Genomic DNA, 20,173 nt, shown 5'->3' with positions numbered 1-20,173 from the left:
ATCTTCATCTTCATCTTCATCTTCATCTTCATCTTCATCTTCATCTCATCTTCATCTCATCTTCATCTTCATCTTCTTCCCCGTCTTGGTCTTCATCTTCTTCCTCGTCTTGGTCTTCATCTTCTTCTTCACCTTTATCCTGATCTAAATATGTCCAGCCTTTTCTTCATTTACATACTCACCCTCACCATTGTTATTAGGTTAGGTATTTAAATTTTCCTTCCTCTTTGTCTTTATATTTAGGTATCTTTACTTTTATTTTAATTTCTGTATTTATCCCTTTCTTCTTCTCCATATTCAACTTTACCTCCTTCCTTGTTTGAGTCTAATCTATTCATGTACATACATGCATACAGCTTATTCCTAAACTGCTGCTTAGCATACATTTAGGAGGCATTCCCGCCCCAACCATGTACATGTACTGCATTAGTATTGGAGTCACTTTTGAATTGATTTTTTCGCTTTATGTTAAACTAATTTAAAATTAGAAAAATTGCCTGCACATCAGCATCAAAATACCTTTCTAATGATATATAATTGTTTATACCTTAGAGGTATAGTTTAACCGCAAAAAGGGTGTAAATGAAACATGATTGCCTATTTATATAATTGATATTTTGCTACAGCAAACATGTAAATGTATTTTCTAATGTTCAGTTTGAATAAAATTTCATACGATCATTCAAAAGCAACTGTTTAAGCAAAATTTGAAAATTTAGCTGCGCATTATATCAGAGTCGCTATGTACATACAAACATACATATTGAAAATCTGTAGTTAACTGCCCATTCTGAGTTAACTACGCACTGTGAAATTGGCCCTTAGTCGTAGCTAAGCAGTTGCATTGAAAATGGTCAAGAGCTGCTTGCTTTAAAAAGAAAAAAAAGTGTTGCTTATGCTTATTGCAGTCAGCAATTCAAACCCTAGAAAGAACATATCCGACGCGTAAACTTAGATTTATACCTGGCCAAGGACTGTCATTTCAGCATCATTCCCCAAAAACTCTTTGTGGAATTTACATACTCTTACACCCGCAAACATAGTTGACCGCGAAAGTAAGCTAACGCGTCCTTCTTCGCCGTCAAATATTCTAGTGACGATATATGTATGTATATGTGTATCTTTTAAACAAATTAAAAATCAGGTTGCGCTCTTACAACCTGCGGATTGGCCTTATAATAGTTGTGTTTTTTTACAAATTATCCAGTAACTTGCCAGTAACTCTCCAGTAACTTTATTTCTAAGAATTCGCTCTCATAGAAAAAATTTGCAAAAAAGTACGTGAACGCTTTTCCAGTAATAATTTGCAAGTTTCATGAACAGCTGATAAATTGGTTGTTTATTCGCAGCATATTCCCAATAAAAAGATATATTTTATATTTAAATATGTTTGTTTTGAAAATTTCCACAATAAAAATCCACAAACAGTTTCCTTATTAGTTTAAATTTCATACAGCAACATGCGATCAGCTGTTTTTCGTACTGGCAAATTCTTACAAGTAAAAATTTATCCAGTAAAATCCAGTAAAAACTTGCAACTTCAGCTGTCATTTTTCGCTCTCTCAATTTCCCCTACTTTGCAAGTTTTTGCGTACGAAAACGCCAAAACATGAAAATTCGTAAAAACTTTTACTGGATTTTACTGGAAATGAGTAAAAAAACGCAACTAATGAAAACGGAATGTCGTTTTTGTCTAGAAGACAAATAGAGGCGTCGCGACAGTGTACAATTTGAGTGATCTATGAGGACAAAAATTAAAACTTTTAGCAGTAAGTGAATCTTTTATTTAAAAAAATATTGAAATTACTCATTTATTCGTTTTATAATAACCCTTCTCTATCTCTAAAGTATTTCGTGCAAACTTTTCCGCGGCAGCCTTCCAAGTAGCGATATGTATAGATCCGATGTCATTAATAAATATGTAGTTCATAAGGTCTGAATTCGTCAGAACTCGGTATTTTTTTAGCGCGTGAACCAGTCTAACCCTAACGTAATTAGTTAAAAATCTCAAAAAATCCAAAAATATTATTGCTTGCATATCAAACATAATTAGTGTAAGATTAGTTTAAAATCTTTTACACCTTTACTGGACTTGACTATACACTTTATTGTTATGGAAAGTTAACTTTACTTTTTTTTAATGTGGAATTTTAAAAACATTACAACTACGCTAGTAGAGACGTTTTAGAAAACAAAAGCCAAATTATACATTAATTAATACCTGGGCTTGCAGAATCCTTCATTAAATACCGCTTGGAACCGTGAACCAAAAATACAAGAGCACGTAAGAACTCGACGTTGTATTTGTAACTGGTTTTGAGAAAAAAGTTTGCGAAAGCGGGTTCGTCAGCTGAGCGTTTGCTTGTGATGTAACCACTATTTTACACTTTTATTTAAGTAAAGAAGAGTTAATTCAACATGACAACACATTTTCAAGCATTTTATGGCATCAATTTTGGTTTTCGTTGTTTTCTTTGCTTTGTTTACTTTTTGCTCGTTTTCCAGTGAAACAAGATGGCGTAGAACCCGCTAAAAAAATTGACTTTTTTCACTCTCTTGTTCTTACGTGATCTTGTGTCTTTCGATAATGCTCGCGAGCGAACTGTAGGAGCGTCTACTATCTGTCTCTAAAGGGGCAAATTCGACCCGTTGTTATTACGCTTTTCTCGCTTCTAGGAATGTCGAAAAAACATCGATGCAACGAAAATTTTCCAGTCGATGTATAAATAGTCGATGCATCGATGTTTTCTGTAAACTCTAGTACATCGAACGGCCACACAACGCTTTGTCTGAAATTCAAAGAAAGCAAGATGCAGTTTTATAGCTGACTTGCTTTGCTTTGTTATACTAAAATTTTATGAGCTGTAAAACTGCAAACCCAAAAATGTTATAAATGTTTTATTTCCATAGTGCCTGAAAACTCTGTGCGTACCGATGCATCGATGCACGCACTTCGATGCATCGACAAATATCGAGGAAAAACATCAATGTATTTTTGCCACTAACATCCCTACTCGCTTCTAAAAGTGTCTTGATATGTGTTAGCAACTATTGGGTTTTCCAATTTTTGTAGATGTGTTAATTGTTTTGACGATGTACTAACTATTTCAGTCAAATCGTACACCGTGCGACGGAGCTCCCTGTATGTGATTGACCTGCGTTTTATTCGCGCGATATTGCTTTGACAGTGAAATGCCTACATCTGTTACATTCGTTTGAGGTTTACGAAAGCCACTTCACCAATGAACTCGGAAAAATTGTGAGCGAATAAAATTCGCTCTTATCGAGACCTATTCGCAGAGTACGAAAACAAACCGAACGTATCACCACTACCCATTGCCACTACAAGTACGAAAAGTTTGTGTTCCTTTTCTTATAATGTTCCCGAGCGCTAACAATACACGATACGTTTCAACGGCAGCCGAGCACAAACCCAACGAATCGTTTGTTCTTTTGCTCACTTGCATGGTTTCGATTGTGGTAAAGGTACTCATCCCGAGCAAAACCGAATCAAAACACGATACACAAAACAAAAGGAATCATTTCTTTAGTGCTCAGCAAATTAATGTTGCCTATGTAGTTAGCATAATGGTTCAACAGCTTCAGTAGATTTTTGAGCATTTTGTGTGTAGTTATTTACGTATTTGCAAAATGAACCGTCCTTTGATATGCACAGTATAGTTGCGTTCGATAAAAAAAATTAGCCAACACCAGCCAACAATCAAAATGAAGAGAGTAAGCGAAAATTCTCTCCCAAAGAGAAGAAAAAGCAAAAAAGTAAACGAACAGGAAATTAGCCATCACTTGCAAAAACCGGAAGAAGAAGACACACCAGCTGACTTTGTTTATGTTTTATTTGTAAACAAACTGAAATTCATGTTACCTCCATGGAAGAAAAAAGGAAACTGAACGTTCAATGTTCGCCAGGAACATTTCTAGAAGTAAAAACTAGTTAGCGCATATAAATACCAAAACTCGAAAAATGAAATTTGATTTGTTTACATTATGTTTTGTGATCATATGTTTTCGTGTTGGATAATTTTTGCTAACTAAAATTTTGCCAGTACAAAATGAACGCTTCTCTTGCATCAAAATGAACGCTTGCTCTCTCAATTTTTGTGTGTTGGATAATTTTTTGTCGTTATCGAACGCCATCCAGTAAAAATTTGCAAAAACTATTACACATTTTTGACTTGTCGAACGCACCTTATGTTTGTTTCCCTATTTCTCTGCATTCAATTGTTTTGTTTGCGTTAGCTATCGCGTACGCTAGCAGAGTAAAGTTACCGCTCGCGAAATGTTTCCGAGTGATTTGAATCAGTTGTGTTTCGTTACCTTCTATGAGCGAAAATAAACGATACCGATACGCTTGCTATTGTTTGTTTTCGTTCTCATTCGTAAAAAAATCGTCATTTTGGCCAAAAAATCGTCCAATTTTAGTTTATTGTATTTTTTTTTAACAAAATAAAAAATATAAAGGAATTATATACAGTGAGTCGTATGTTTAAAAACTAAGCAATTGCGTTTTCTTAAAATTGCATACTTTTAACTTAAATTTATTTGAACAAATTGAGTAAAAGGTCTGAAATTTTAAGAAAAAGCATTTGCTTAGGTTTTATGGATACGGCCATATAAATATGACCACACATTCCAAATCTAAATGGAACCCACATTGCATATGGATTAATAAAAGTGGATTTGCAATTGTTAACGATAATTTAAAATTACAATTTAAAACACAACTGCTTTTAAATAGTTGAACTCTACTCGTTTTAAAGTTTTGAACATTTTATCCAGTTTTAAAGTAGGGCCTTCACACCGAGCTTGGCACTCGTTTGTGTATTTTGTTTGTGTATAATTATTTTGATATCGGTGTACCGCCTACCGAATTATCGTGAAGGAAGCTTGATAATTTTACTGGTAGTTGGCAAACTGCAATCAGCTGTTCGATATTTATTCAATTTTAATTCCACCCGCTGCTGAAAGGCATAACGCATATGAGTAAGTAAAATTCCTTAAATTTTTTGTTACAATTTATTTGTTTTTTTAGGAAAGAAGCTACGAAGCCGCTGTTGATAAACATAGTTTACCAGACTAACAAAAGAAAACTGAAAAGGACGTTCAGAGTTGATACAATTACCGAGTGTCAACCAGCAATTTACAAAAACTACCAAAATGGATGTGAAGGCCCTAAGTGTAACATAAGCATTTACCAACTTTCTTTCAAATCAGTGTCAGCAGTGCAAATTAACTATTTGGTTACAATTCTAGAACAAATTTAATATAACTAAAAGCACGGTTGTAGAACAAAACTAGATAAATCCACGGTTGTACTATCTCGAATTACGTTTTCATGTAACAAATTTTTTACATACATACATATCGTTAACTTACAATAGAAATGCCATATCTCACATCGTTGCTGCAATACAAAAAGGCGTAATAAGTACAAATCTAAAATTCCCCTTTTGATTGATTACAATGCATTTAATTGAATTTTAAGTCCCTATATCATTGTGAGCTATAAAAAAATTTAGTCGGTTAAGGCTTTTTTGCATATCAGCGACTATATGAGTTAGGGCCTTTCTATATTAAGGTAACGATATGTAATTTAGTGGAAAAAGTAAAATAAAAATCGTCATTACGGGCGAAAAATCGTCAAATCGTCATTGAGCTAGAAAAACGTCAAAATGATGGTGGTTATCGTGTCACGATGCAGTTTTGCGAGGATCACCCCGAACTACAAACTGGCAAAAGCTGCCCAAGAACTCCAAATAAATTGCAAACATTTCGGGAGCAGTTTACAGATAATTTAAATGCTATCCGTAGTCTTAAAGTGTGTTTGCATTGTTAAACTTTGCGTTCAACTCAGCGCAGGGTTGCACTAAGAAAAGTTGAATGGCTAAAAATATCAAAATATGAAAAAATATCAAAATATTCGCCACAAAAAGGTTCATTGTTCAACTTTGCATTCAAGTTTTGGTTGAATGGCCTTTCAACTAAACGCTTTCAACGAAGTTGGTCGCCAGCCAACATTTCGCCGTTCAACTTTTTTTCGTGCAACCCTGCGCTGAGTTGAACGCTAAGTTGAACAATGCAAACACTGCTTTACGCGAACTACCGCAAAGTGAAAATACCTTTTTAGTTTTTTTAAATACACTCATGTACACATTTCAACACACCCATTGAGGTAAATTAAATGGCTTAGCAGTTTTTATTTAGCAAAAGTTTATCACTTGTATTAGCAGAATGAATAAAATTCAAAACACACTTAGGTCTGCTGCGGTATATGCGTTCCTCAGAAAGCCACATAGAAAAAAATCCGTTTAAAAAAGTTCTTTACTTTCATACAAAAACAGGGGATGCGTTTCTGCATTTTCAAAAGCCGCATAAATTCAGATACTCCATGTAAAAAATTATAAAAACCGCATAAAACAATCCAAATATTAAACAAAACAATTTATTTCTTCACTTCAATACTTATTATTCCATGTATAACTGAACATTAATTAAATAAATAAAATTTTATATGTATTTTAACTAAAAACAAAAAAAAAACAAGTAAGAAAGTCTAAGTTCGGGTGGAGCCGAACATTAAATACCCCGCGCAAGTATTAAATATAGTATGTTTTTTCACCTTTCCGAAAGCTACAGCTAGATGGTAAACCGGGGTGTATCAATTTTGAGTAAATAAGCGTCCTTAAATTTCGAAATATTGCAGTTTCAAGCATTTCTGAAATTTACCGTTATATGAAAAGCGGCCGTAATTTTAGTCCGATTTCAATAATTTTCAACGCTTTTATGTGGTAAGCACAATAGCCATACCGAGTTTGGTACAAATTGCTAGAACGGTTAGCGAGATACATATATGTGATCGTAAGTGGGCGGTGCCACGCCCATTTTCCAAAATTTTATTATAAACGTATTTCTTGGTAGGGAATTGTTGCAAGCATCAATCTTGAATAAATTAGCTTTAATATTTACTGATTAATCGAAGATTTTGTATTTCTCTAAATTACCGTTATATGGGATGTGGGCGTGGTTATTGTCCGATTTTTTATATTTTCGGCCCTTTGGTATGCTGTACCAAGGCCAACAACTGTGCCAAGTTTGGAAGAAATTGGTGCAGCGGTTACCAAGATATACACATGTAACCATAAGTGGGCGTGGCTACGCCCATTTTCCAAAAATTTATAATATTCTTATTTCTCGTCTAAAAATTGTTTTAAATATCAATTTTTAGTGAATAATCTTCAGTAGCTACTAAAATATCGGACTTTTGGTATTCCCGAAAATTACCCTTATATGGGATGTGGGCGTGGTTATTGTCCGATTTATAAAATTTTCGACCAGTTAGTGTGCTGTACAAAGGCCAACAACTGTGCCAAGTTTTGAAGAAATTGGTGCAGCGGTTACCAAGATATACACATGTTACCATAAGTGGGCGTGGCTACGCCTATTTTCCAAAATCTTATAATATTCTTAATTTTCGTCTTAAAGTTATTGTAAATATCAATTTTAAGTGAATTAACTTTAGTAGTTACTAAAATATCGCAGATTTCGTATTTTTGGAAATTACCGTTATATGGGAAGTGGGCGTGGTTACAGTCGAATTTCGCCCATTTTCAATACCGACCTACCTTGGATTAACAGAAACCTACGTACCAAATTTCGTTGAGATATCTCAATTTTTGCTCGAGTTATCGTGTACACGGACGGACGGACAGACAGACATGGCTTAATCGATTTCTCTATTCATTCTGAGCATTTATGTTTACATTTGTCTATATCTATCTCGATTCGTTTTGGCTGTTACAAGCAACCGTTATGTGAACAAAATTAATATACCCTTGTGCACAAGTGCGCTCGGGTATACAAATACCACCATAAGTACATGAATTATGTAAAACTACAAAGACAAATTTATAATCAGAGGAATTGTGTCTTATACACTGAAAAAAGGTAATAACAACTTTGAAAAAAGCAGAATCGCTACAAAAAAAATGGTGTGAAAAACCGAATAAATTCAAATCCGCATAAAAAGATACCTAAGTGTATAAACATATGTATTAGCGTGGGCCGAAAATCCCCTATTTTAGAATTTTGATTGGTAATAGCAAAAATATGGTTCATTGTGCTCTAAAAACAATCTGTGTGAAAGATGACAATTTTTGGTCAATGTCTTAGGCTCGCCCAAGCCCACCAAAGTTCAATGCGATCAAAAAATAAAATGCAATAAATACATTGATTAATACATTTTTTTACTTAAATTGCAATTATTTTCGAAAGTATTAGTCCTTCATAATTTGGTATATGGATCTTTTTTGAGGAGAATTGAAGTAAGCTAAGAAAAAAAATTTGCACTTGAACTTTGATAGACTTGGGCGAGCCTAAGACATTGACTAAAAATGTTCATCTTTCACTCAGATTGTTTTTAGAGTATAGTGAACCATATTTTTGCTATTACCAATCAAAATTATAAAAAAGCGGATTTTCGGCCCACGCTAATATGTATGTTTTATAGTTGTCACGTATTCAATAGGTCAACACAAAAATAATAGCAGTTGTCAGCTTTACAGCTTTTAAATTGCCTTCCGCATACCTAAACGTGGCAATTGCTTAATGACAATAGCTATAACGGCGAGTGTTGTCATTGCACGTGAATAGGAATGTAAAACTCGTAAATTAAACCACAGTCGAACCTCTTATTATTTGGATTTCGGCTACCAAGTTATTGTTAGCATTTAATAGTAAAGTTGGGGGTATATTGAGTCAGGGTTAGGAACTTTACACAGGGATTCAAAGATCTTCTAAAATTAATACATGTATATGTGTGTACCTATATTTGAGGCCATGAGAGTAGAAGTGCCCTAACCCACATTTTATTTCTTTTGTACTTAACTCCTTCAAATGGTTTGGAATGTGGCAAATGTTAAATTAAAAGTCCCCTATTTCTTTAATTTAAATTAAAATTAAATATAATAATAGATTTGCGCTTACACAATATGTTAGTGTTTGGCCGAGCTTATCCTCCCATTTGTGGCGTGTGACTTAATGTTGTCACACAATTACATTACTAAGTTGTTTAAATAGTTAAGTTAAAAAAAATGGGATTAGGGGACTTCTGTTCTCACGGCCCCATATATTCGTCGATTTCATGATGAACAGTTCCAGGTTGTAGACTAACCACTTACAGCTTATGACTTTTTGAAAACTCTAAAAAAGTTTAAAAAATAAAAATCGGAGATACTTATTTACGATGCAGGCATGTAGGTATAAATGTCAGCAATTTACAAATAAAGGAAGGTATAATAGCACTGAAATGAGTCATAACAAATGCGGTTCAAATCTCTAGCTTGCTCTGCATGTTAAATATTAATATTTGAATGATGAAACATAGCGATTTGAGAGTATGTGAAAAAATATCTAGGAGATTATGTAAATGCATGTGGTTTTCTATATGAAACTTGAACTATTTTAAAATTAAAATTAATTGTTGTAACTGTTTTATTATTTTTTGAATAGTTTACTGTTATTTTGTTGATGTTATTATTATTATTTTTTAATTGTATTTAATATTAATTTATTAAAAACCTTGTATCTTCGTTAGCATTAGCTGAACGCCTTGGTAGCTTTGGTATATAGAAATTGATCTGATCTTTTTTGCCCCCAAGTAGTGCCGCCGGATTAAGGGCTGCGGTATTTAAAGCCTGAGCCGCGTTATTTAGTGTTGCTGGATTTAAAGCTGCATTAATCCTAGTGGACGCGACGCGCCGTATTTGTTGTCAATTATTTCACACAATTCAACGAGTTGGAGAAATATTGGTGTCGTTTGTTAATTTTTGTATGAAAGGACAAATACATATACAAAATAAGTCATAATTAAATATTAAAAGAAAAGAGAAATAGGGAGAGAAGAAGAGAAAACACATTAGGAAAATAGTGATAAAATGGAAATTTAAAGGAAAGTTTATTGAATTCATTTTTTCTGTGTTTTTGAAAACACCAAAGATATAATTTGTAAATATAATCATAAATAGAAAAAAACGGCGGGCATAAATGTGCCGAGCAGCATAATTGGAACTGAGTAATCAGAAGGCATATGCTGTTGTATGCAAAAAAAAAGTGTAAATATGCACATACATACATATGGGCCAAAACACGTCAAGTGTATCTATCTAAGGCGTTATATGTCCGCTTTTGATAAAATTTGGTGTAATTATCATAGGTATGTACATACAGTCCGGTTCACTTGAATAGGTACACATATTTTCCTCAAGATCCAAGCTTATATATGGACGTGTGGGCATCAGAGAAGTTTATTTTTGACCTCATTCTGAATAATGCTTAATTTCAAAGAAAAGTGGTGAAAATGAAGAAAACACCTTGATTACTTTGGATTTTGTTCCACTTTTTTATCAAAGTACACGAAAATTATGCTTATTATTGTGATTCACTTGTATAGGCAAAAGCATGCGTAGCCTCCTTATGTGTATAGCAAAGTTATTAAAATTGCACTTAAAACCTTTTTAAGAATTTAAAAAATAATTGGAACAATAGCAGAGCAAGAATGGGTGAGCAGGCGCACTTTAAACTGCGAAAAATTCATAAATGGAGGGCTTCACGGATCCATGACTTTGCAGGCGATATGTTGGAAATAAAACTGAAGGAAATGGAAATGTCTCTGACAGCTGAAGCCGGCTCACAGCATCGCATGAAAAAAGCATGAAATGTAGCCAGAACACAAAAGCTAGACGGAAATAACAAAAGTCCTTTACGAGGTCAGTATCTTATTGTCGAGATAGTGGACCAAAATCAAAGAAAAACGTTGGTGTTGATAACACCACAAGGGAACTACAGATTACTCTATACACTTGTGTTCAGAACTTGTCAAAAAAGGGCATACATTTTACTATAAAACGTTAAGAATCATGATTGGAATTTTGTACAAGTCGCAAGCCTAAAAGGACAACTAGAAAATTGTTGTTTTCTCTGGCGAAAAATTTTATTTTGATGGCTACAACGGATTTAGCAATAATTGTCACGATTTCTGAAAGAACGAACGTTGTTTGTTTCTCCTCCATGATAAAGAAGAGAGTTCGGTGGTCTGAACTGCAATTTCTAGTCCAGAACAGTTGAGATAATATTTCAAGTTTCTAAAATTACGAATAATTCATGCAAAAATGTATAAAGGACATATTTTTAACATTTATCGCATATTTTCGCGCCTTGTTCTTGAATATTCTGGCAAAATTACGCAACGATTCGCACTACAGGAGCTGTAAAAAGCTTAATCGAAAATATTTGGAATTGGATGTTTTGCAATGTTTGCGTGTCAGACAACCCATGTGATGTTTGGCACTTGTTCTTCCCGGCGACTAAAGTGGTAAGCAGCGAGCTGTCCTTGATTTTTCAAAGCGCCTCTACAATTGTCTTTCGGATAGGGGTTTTTCCCATACATTGGAATTAAGGATGTAGTATCTACCCTGCAAAAACCGCGACTACTCCATGCATGCGTGTAAAGAGTACTCCCTAAGGACCAAGGAATACTCCAAAATTAACCACAATTCATATAAAAATAATATAATTCATATACTCCATCCCTGCATTACATCAGAGTAGCACAAAACTACTCCAACATATTAACAATGGTATTTTTGTTATATTTTTTCGTTTGTACACGCTTTTGTTCTTCACTTCTCAGATGCTTTTCCGAAATTAATACCAAGACAAAAATTAAAAATTACATGTTGCCTCTGACGGCATTCGAACACGAACATGCTGGGAGCTCACAACTAACAGCTAGCATCTCTACACGTTCAGCTACAGCCAGACATGCAAATGTGGTTTCAAATGCTCAACTTCAATCACATTTCGTTAAAACACGAGCAGTTATCGGGTAACAAACAATAAGCTGGCGCAGAGACACGCGTTGGTCCGCTACAGCATCACAGAGGAACACTTTTGTAAGTACTCCAATATAAATAGACTACATGGTCCAACGATTTTTGCAGGGTAATACTTAAAGTGTTATATAGTAGAATTAAAATGAATGGTATGCTTTTGCTGGTTCAAGCTAGTTCCTTGTGTTAAAGTCACTGTGCCTATTCAAGTGAATCAAAATAAGTGATAATAAGTGGAATAAAATCCAAAGTAATCTAGGTATTTTCTTTATTTTCACCACGTTCCTTCGAAATTAATCATTCTTCAAAATGAGGTCAAAAAGATATAAACTTCGATTTTTAGGAAAATATGTGTACCTATTCAAGTGAACCGGGCAGTATATATGTACATACATACATACATAACATACATACTAAGCTCCTGCGCAATTCCATTTAAACGGCCTAACAACAAGAATGATAGAATAAAAATCTATGTTTCTTGCACGACGGTCGATTTCTTCTGGCTTGATTGAAGGTGCTGCCACATATTTTGTTGTCGCTTATGATTGTGCCATGATTTTATTTAAATTTTTGTGAAGTTGCTTACCACGCTTATGATTGCTATAAATTTTGCTTCCATTTTTTTAAGATTTTATAATTTGGTGTCTTCAAACTAAAAACAAAAGCACCAAAAACGCACCAAGCACCAAACTCAAAAATGTTCGCGTTTTGAATACCCACTAAATTTGGTGCGAAAAGCATTAAGTTGGCAACAGTGAATGTAAACAAAAGTATTTTATGACGTCAGCGATTGGGTGGATGCTGGCAAATCGACGATGAGAGGGTTAGCGGTCCGCGAATGGCGCGACCTTTATTTTCTGGATCGTGGCCTAACAAGACATCCGATAGCCGCGCAAATACTTTCCCTCCTTTACTCTCATCGTTCGGGTCAAGTGTGAGTAAGCATAAACCAGTTTCTGCAAGCGTACGTAACCTACCGATCAATAGCAAGAGGCGTAGAGTATTTACTTTGCCTTCCGCAACTACTGCGAGTAAAAGGTATTTGACAGTAGAGTACTCTACTGGTAGTACTTGAGTATTTTCGAAGAAAACATACATTTGTGGTATCTGAATAAGGACAGGAATGTAGTGGAGCGATGAAGAGAGCGACGAGCAAAACGTACTTTCAACTAAAATATATACGTATATGTATATGTATATGATATACATCAGTCGACACCTTGCAATCATTGAGAGCAGTCGTGTATACTATCTTCGCTTTTCGTCACATAAAATAGTGCCACGTGACTACCTATATATCTATTCGCGAGTGACATCTAAGTAACATCGCGTATTTATAAACAATGGCCTCCAATTCCGGAGGAAACTACTTTGCGTCGCTTGACCCAGACCCTGATCCTGACATCGCAATCATTGCAAAAAGAAAAAGAAACACTAATTATGACTTGAACAATAAATACGACTTCCCAACCATTACGCATACAAATACAATTCAAGTGAACAAAAACTACTGCCCGAAATATGTACTAATAAAGAGTAAAATAGAAAACAAGCCACTCCAAAGCTTTAACATTTTTCTGGTGTCTAAAGCAATTGAAAGTATAAGCAGTGAGAAACCAATTAACATTCCATTTACACGCGACGGAGATCTACTAATCTTAACGAAAAATGCTTCACAAACCAATCGTTTTTTAAAAGCCACAAATTTGTCGAACATATGTCCAATTAGTTCAATGTGGCACCCAACACTCAACACAATAAAAGGTGTAATTTTTGCTCCTCCACTAAAGAACCTCTCAACAGAAGAAATCGTCGAAGGCCTTCGAGACCAATCTTTACGATTTGCCAAAAGAAATAAAAATTGGATTTCTTAACTTCAAAATCGACCCTTACATTCCCTCGCCCATACAATGTAAAAAATGCTTTAAACTTGGACACACGCAAAAATATTGCAAAAATGAACAGAAATGCGAAGTATGCGGAAGCCTACACGACCCTACTCCATGTGAAAAAATACAATGTGTTAATTGTCAACATGAACATAACGCTCTTCATAAGGAACGTCCCAGTGTCAAAAAAAGGCGCGAAATTGTTAAAGTAAAAATTATTAGGAAATGCACATATACTGAGGCAACTAAAATCATAAACGAACAAAATAATACGACTGTCAATATCCCAAAAGAGAATCTAAAGGAAGCAATAGAAAAAAGAAATAAACGAATTGAACTAATAAGGAAATACAAAACACAAGAAGCAATTAAAAAACTATCCACAACAACAACACAAACAAATTCATTGCTACAAAAATCAAACAAACAAATACAAATAAACAAAATAAATAAGAACCCACCTACTACAAATATCTTTAACTTCCCCAACCCGAACCCCATTCCTGCACCAAATCACTCTCATACTTTGCCAAGCCCCGTCGACGATGAAGAAACGATGATAGAAAACTAATCCCTTTTTCTCTTTCCGATATACTGGATATATCGGTATAAGAGTCAGCATATGTAATAAATAGGTTATGGTTGTACGTATTCTCCAATGGAATATGAATGGTTACCAAAATAATTTACATGAACTCCAGCTATTAATTCATCGCAATAATCCAGATATCATCGCTATTCCGGAAATCCACCTTAAATCCGCCTCAATCAACTTGAACAACTATAAAAAAATTTTAATTAACACTAATTCAACACTCGCAAAAGGGGGAACTGGAATATTTATCAAGAAAACGATACAACACACCTTTTTCACCCCGCCAACAAACCTTTGCGCGGCGGGTGTCACGTTTTGCACTGAAACCAAAATTTCATTAATGTCTGTATATATTTCTCCAACTACAAAATTTACAGTCAGTGATCTAAACACAATCCACAATAGTACACATTTTCCTCTTCTACTTTTAGGTGATTTCAATGCCCACTGCACGCTCTGGGGCTCTCGGCAAACTAATCAAAGAGGCAAAATATTTGAACAATTTTACCAACGTTCCAATCCCATAGTTTGCAATAATGGCTCTCCAACTCATTTTTCCACCCGATCTACATTCACCCATGTCGACATTTCTCTTGCATCAGCTGGGTTATTCCCTTTTCTCTCTTGGAGAGTAGAATCTTCTCTTAGCGGCAGTGATCACTACCCTATTATCATTACCTACAACAAAAACCCTCCCAACTCAAAGAGTTATCCACTATTTAGATGTCCCACATTTAATACGACCACCGCAGATTGGGATAAGTTCAAAACACAAACGGAAACCCGGGTTTTAAAGTACAACGTATCCAATAATGTTAACAAGGATGCATCTTTATTTAAAAAGTGTATTATTGCAGCAGCTAACGAATGTATAAAAATATATCCCCCATTCATACCCCATAAAAATACCTATTGGTGGAATACAAACCTCAATAATCTAAGAAAAGATAAACAAAAGCTATGGCAAATATTTAAGAGAAACTTAAACTCGGAAAACCTATTAGCATACAAAAAAGCGAATGCTCTCTTTAAAAGAGAAGCTAAAAAAGCGAAACGAGACTCTTTCTATAAATTTACTTCCATGATTAACCCCAACTCGTCCATGAAAAGCTTGTGGAATCAGGTGAACAAACTGTATGGTAAAAATACCAAGCCGGACATAATTTGTATCGAAGATAACAATAATAAAATTTGTTATGACAAGAATGAAATTGCTTCGATTTTCGCGGAAACTTGGTCATCTGCATCGGACGACTCAAATTTTACCTCTTTATTTCTAAATAACAAAAACAGTCTTAATGAAAATATGAATTACACCCCCCACCCAACTGCATACTTTATTGAATCCGAAATCACCCTAATAGAACTGAACAGTGCACTCCAAACAGCGACAGGGAAAACACCTGGCTCTGACAGAATCAGTTACCCTATGTTAAAACATCTTACAACAATCTCTAAATCTTTCCTTCTCACTATTTTTAATAAGGTATTCATGACCGGGATTATACCACAGGAATGGAGGATGGTTCCGTGCGCAGAAGTGGAAAACTTTTGACTGCCATTCACCTGGGAGTGGCCAGAAGCGATTCTTGTGCGTACGGTTCAAATCGCAGCTCACAACGTCCGGATATTTATATCCACGTATCCTCTGGGTAGCAACCAAACACCCGTTTGGGAGCGAGCTAAAGTGAGAAGGCGTACAACTTCGCGTGCGCTGGGTTTGGGTCCCGCCACGTTAAAACCCCGCTCAATGAAAAGAAGCAAACAGCCTCGGATGAGACCCCCTTTTTCTGATGACGACCACGGCAAACGTATAAAGGACTATGATTTAAGGGTATGCACCTGGAATATCCGGAACCTTAATGGGGAAGGTGCCTCTGCCCGGCTGGTTGATGTCCTCGGGAAGACAAAGGCTGACATCACCGCCATCCAAGAAATGCGATGGACGGGGCAAGGTAAAGTAAGCGTGAAGCCTTGCGACGTCTACTACAGTTGCCACGTAAAGGAGCGCAAATTCGGTGTTGGATTCGTGGTAGGAGAGAGACTCCGTCGCCGAGTACTGGCGTTCACCCCGGTGGACGAACGTCTAGCCACAATCCGCATCAAAGCTAGATTCTTCAACATCTCGCTCATCTGCGCCCATGCCCCGACGGAAGAGAAGGATGAGGCGTCCAAGGATCTCTTCTATGAGCGCTTGGAACGTACATATGAGCGCTGCCCCCGACACGATATCAAAATCGTGCTTGGCGATTTTAATGCCAAGGTGGGCAAGGAAGGGATCTTTGGCGCCACTGTCGGAAAATTCAGCCTCCACGACGAAACGTCCGATAACGGACTGAGGCTGATCGACTTCGCCGGGGCCCGAAATATGGTAATATCTAGTACTAGGTTCCAGCATAAGAACATCCACCAAGCTACATGGCTGTCTCCAGATCGAAAAACGAGAAACCAAATCGATCATGTTGTGATAGACGGAAGGCATGCTTCAAGCGTTTGGGACGTACGTACACTCCGAGGGCCAAACATCGACTCGGACCACTATCTTGTTGTAGCCAAGATACGCACCCGCCTCTGTGCAGCAAAAAATGTGCGCCCAACAATGCAAGGAAAGCTTAACGTCGAAAAGCTGCAATCACAACAGACGGCCAATTTATTCGCCACTCGACTCACACACCTGCTTTCTGAGAGCACTCTTCAACAATCCGACGTACGCGAGCAGTGGAACCACATTTCCCGATCATTAAGTACCGCCGCCGAAGAGCTAGTTGGATTTCAGCGAGCCCGAAAGAACAACTGGTACGATGAGGAATGTCACGAAGCCGCAGAGAAAAAGATGCCGCCTACAGGGCCACGCTGCGATCGGGCGCAACGCGAGCCATGTGGGACCGTTATAGGGAACTGAAGAAGGAAGCGAGACGTATTTGCCGCAATAAGAAGAGAGAGGCCGAAATACGTGAGTGCGAAGAGCTTGAGATGCTGGCCGACAGGAAGAACGCCCGAAAATTCTACCAGAGGGTTAGGCGACTTACGGAAGGTTTCAAGACCGGGGCGAACTCCTGTAAGGGCAACAATGGCGACCTAGTGACCGACGTCCAGAATATACTTAAATTGTGGAGGGAACACTTTTATAACCTACTGAATGGTAGCAGCGCTGAACGTAGTGAGGAAGACGAACCCGAGTCCCCAGTCGATGATGATGGAGTAGCTGTCCTACCGCCTGACTATGACGAGGTACGAATAGCGATTACGCGGCTGAAAAACAACAAAGCTGCTGGAGCTGACGGCCTGCCAGCAGGGTTGCCACCTGTTGAAAAAGTGAAATTCAGTTTTAATAATAAAATATGACAGTATAGGTGTCAAACGAAAGAGGATTAAAAAAATATTATTTCGGTTGCCACCCTTCTAAAAGCCCAAATTGGATTAAATAAAATATTTTAATAAAATATTACAATATGGGTATCAAACGAAAGAGGTTTAAGAGATCTTTAGTTTGAAGAAGGCTATCAATGGAAAATCAATTAAATCTATGAATTTATACCTTTATTTTCCTATGCTTATTTGAATTTGTAAGGAAAAACTAAGTGAACTTTTCAATGCAACGCCTCAGTAAATCGCTTAGAACAAGCTAGCTGGACAAAAATATTTTCTGAGATTTTTCGTTTCATATCGTTGGCTGAGTGGAAGATCGACCTATCTCGGCAGCCAGTTCGAAAACGCCCTATCTCAGAAAAATTTTCAACAACGCCCTGTCTCAGAAAACTTTTCAAGAACGCCCTACTTCAGAATTTTTTTGAAAAACACCCCATCTCAGAATTTGGTTGAATAACGCCCTATCTGAGAATTCGGTTCAAAAACGCCCTATCTCGAACGAAAATACATTGAAAATAAGCTGAAATAGGGCGTTTTTGAATCGGCAGCTGAGATAGGGCGTTCTTGAAAAGTTTTCTGAGATAGGGCGTTTTTCAACCGTTTTTCCGTCAATCATTGTTAGGAGCATATTGTGGTTCACAGAAACCTCGTATTCTTGCACCAAGCACTTTGTTGGCAACAAAGCATTTATCTCCTCTAATACTTTGTTCGTCTCAGAAACGATAAAATCTTTTGTTTCTTTGGAAAAAATAAATTTAATTGGACGACAATACATCGTAGAAGAAGGTCGAGGATTCTGCCAAACAATGTTACCTTTTCCGTCCCGTAATTGGACGGGTACGAAAGAAAATATAAACAAAAACTCATCAGTGTCATCACTGCATGTGAATTTTTGTTTATATGTGCTATGACCAGAACTTCCATCGCAACCCCACTTGCTGATTAGAGTAAATGACAAGCATGTAGGTAACAAACTACTAAGAACTTCTTGATTTGCTAAAATTAAACGTTCAACACTTTTATCTAAAATAGCTTGAACTTTAATTTCGGCACGTGTTTCATCCACATCAATTTTGTTTGGATAACACTCTGATTTAGCCTTTCTTACACTGTAAAACGACGGAAATACCTTATGACCTGCTTGGATACTCCACTTCCGAGTCATTTTGTACGCATGAGTAGTCGACTTGCTATCTACATAGTATGCTAAAGCTTCTACACTGCTCAAACATCTAGCACTTTGCTCACATATTGTTTTCGCCGTGGATACTTTAGTGTTAACTTTCGCATTTTTTATAATATTTGCAATATTCCTGTTGCCGGACATACGTGTTGATACTTCTGCCGCATAAATTAACTCATCTGCACTTCTGGACTGCAGTAAGTCATCCACTCGACGCCGTTTAGTTTTTTGACTGGAATGAATGAAGTCCTTCTTTAGTCTCCCAGGGCCTGGGTTACCTAAAGATGTAGCTGGTAGTTCTGATGGCAAGTTTAAATGTACAGAAACTGTAAAAGTCATATCTGTACCCGAAAACTACTCCGAGTTTTTATTTATAAACCGTCCCCGATGTCTTCCAGAGCTCTTCCATTTCTCAGAAAGCCTTGACGAATATGCCGCAACTTTTATGGTTAAATCTCTTAAAGAATGCTCCGTTACTTCACTTAAATCATATTTTGATAGAACAAAATTTAATAACTCTTTATTTCTTGATTGTTTCGAATATTTCAACCAAACTTCGAAAAACCCAATTCTTTTTATGGTTATAACTAAATCTGAAAAAAATAAAATAAAATAGATGTGCACTGAATTCGCAATGGTTTTTTGTTTCGAGTGTTAACAGATACTCATGACTATAATATATATAAGATTTCAAGGGGTTACATGAGGAGACATATAACTTTTCCACCTCTAAAGTTGAAAATGTATATAAAAAATCTTTTTTTTTCTTAATCATGGAATGTTAGACATACTAAAAATAATCAAATTGACAAAAGATTATAATCAAAAACTTCAGCTTACCTTTGAGTTCAGATTCCATCACAAAAATTAAGTAGAAGTGGTGACTTAAAGTTATATGAAGCGTAATATTCAAAACAAATTTTTCAAATAAATCAGTTATGACTTCGACTGCTCTTGCTTACTTACTTCAATTACTCAACATATTAGAAGTGAAAATAACAAACAAGTGTAAATACCCCGTTATATTGGTCTTATGATTAATTACTCAATACAAAATTCTAGGAATAAAACTTTTGTTTTTGTCCACCTAGCTTGTTCTACACGAAACACTGTGCAGCGCTGAAAGTAGTGAGGAAGACGAACCCGAGTCCCCAGTCGATGATGATGGAGTAGCTGTCCCACCGCCTGACTATGACGAGGTACGAATAGCGATTACGCGGCTGAAAAACAA

At 36.2% G+C, this 20,173-nt stretch overlaps 1 protein-coding gene across 7 annotated transcripts in view; it reads right to left on the bottom strand.

The window, feature by feature from the left end:
• LOC118745696 (calcium-dependent secretion activator) overlaps window positions 1-20,173 on the bottom strand; it is a 393,045-nt gene that overhangs the window by 73,675 nt on the left and 299,197 nt on the right. For 6 of the 7 annotated variants that reach the window (XM_036479292.1, XM_036479290.1, XM_036479294.1 and 3 more), the window contains one exon: window positions 9,595-9,756. The exons of the other annotated variant lie outside the window; for it this stretch is intronic. In XM_036479292.1, the coding sequence (XP_036335185.1) occupies window positions 9,595-9,756 (162 nt within the window). The remainder of the gene's footprint in view (window positions 1-9,594; window positions 9,757-20,173) is intronic. 7 annotated transcript variants of the gene reach the window in all.

Source organism: Rhagoletis pomonella, unplaced genomic scaffold, assembly GCF_013731165.1.
Source record: "Rhagoletis pomonella isolate Grant_MI unplaced genomic scaffold, Rhpom_1.0 Rhpom_scaffold_00009, whole genome shotgun sequence".
Classification (NCBI taxonomy): Eukaryota; Metazoa; Arthropoda; class Insecta; order Diptera; family Tephritidae; genus Rhagoletis; species Rhagoletis pomonella.
Note: the sequence above shows the minus strand (reverse complement) of the source record. Positions and strands in the feature narration are given on the sequence as shown.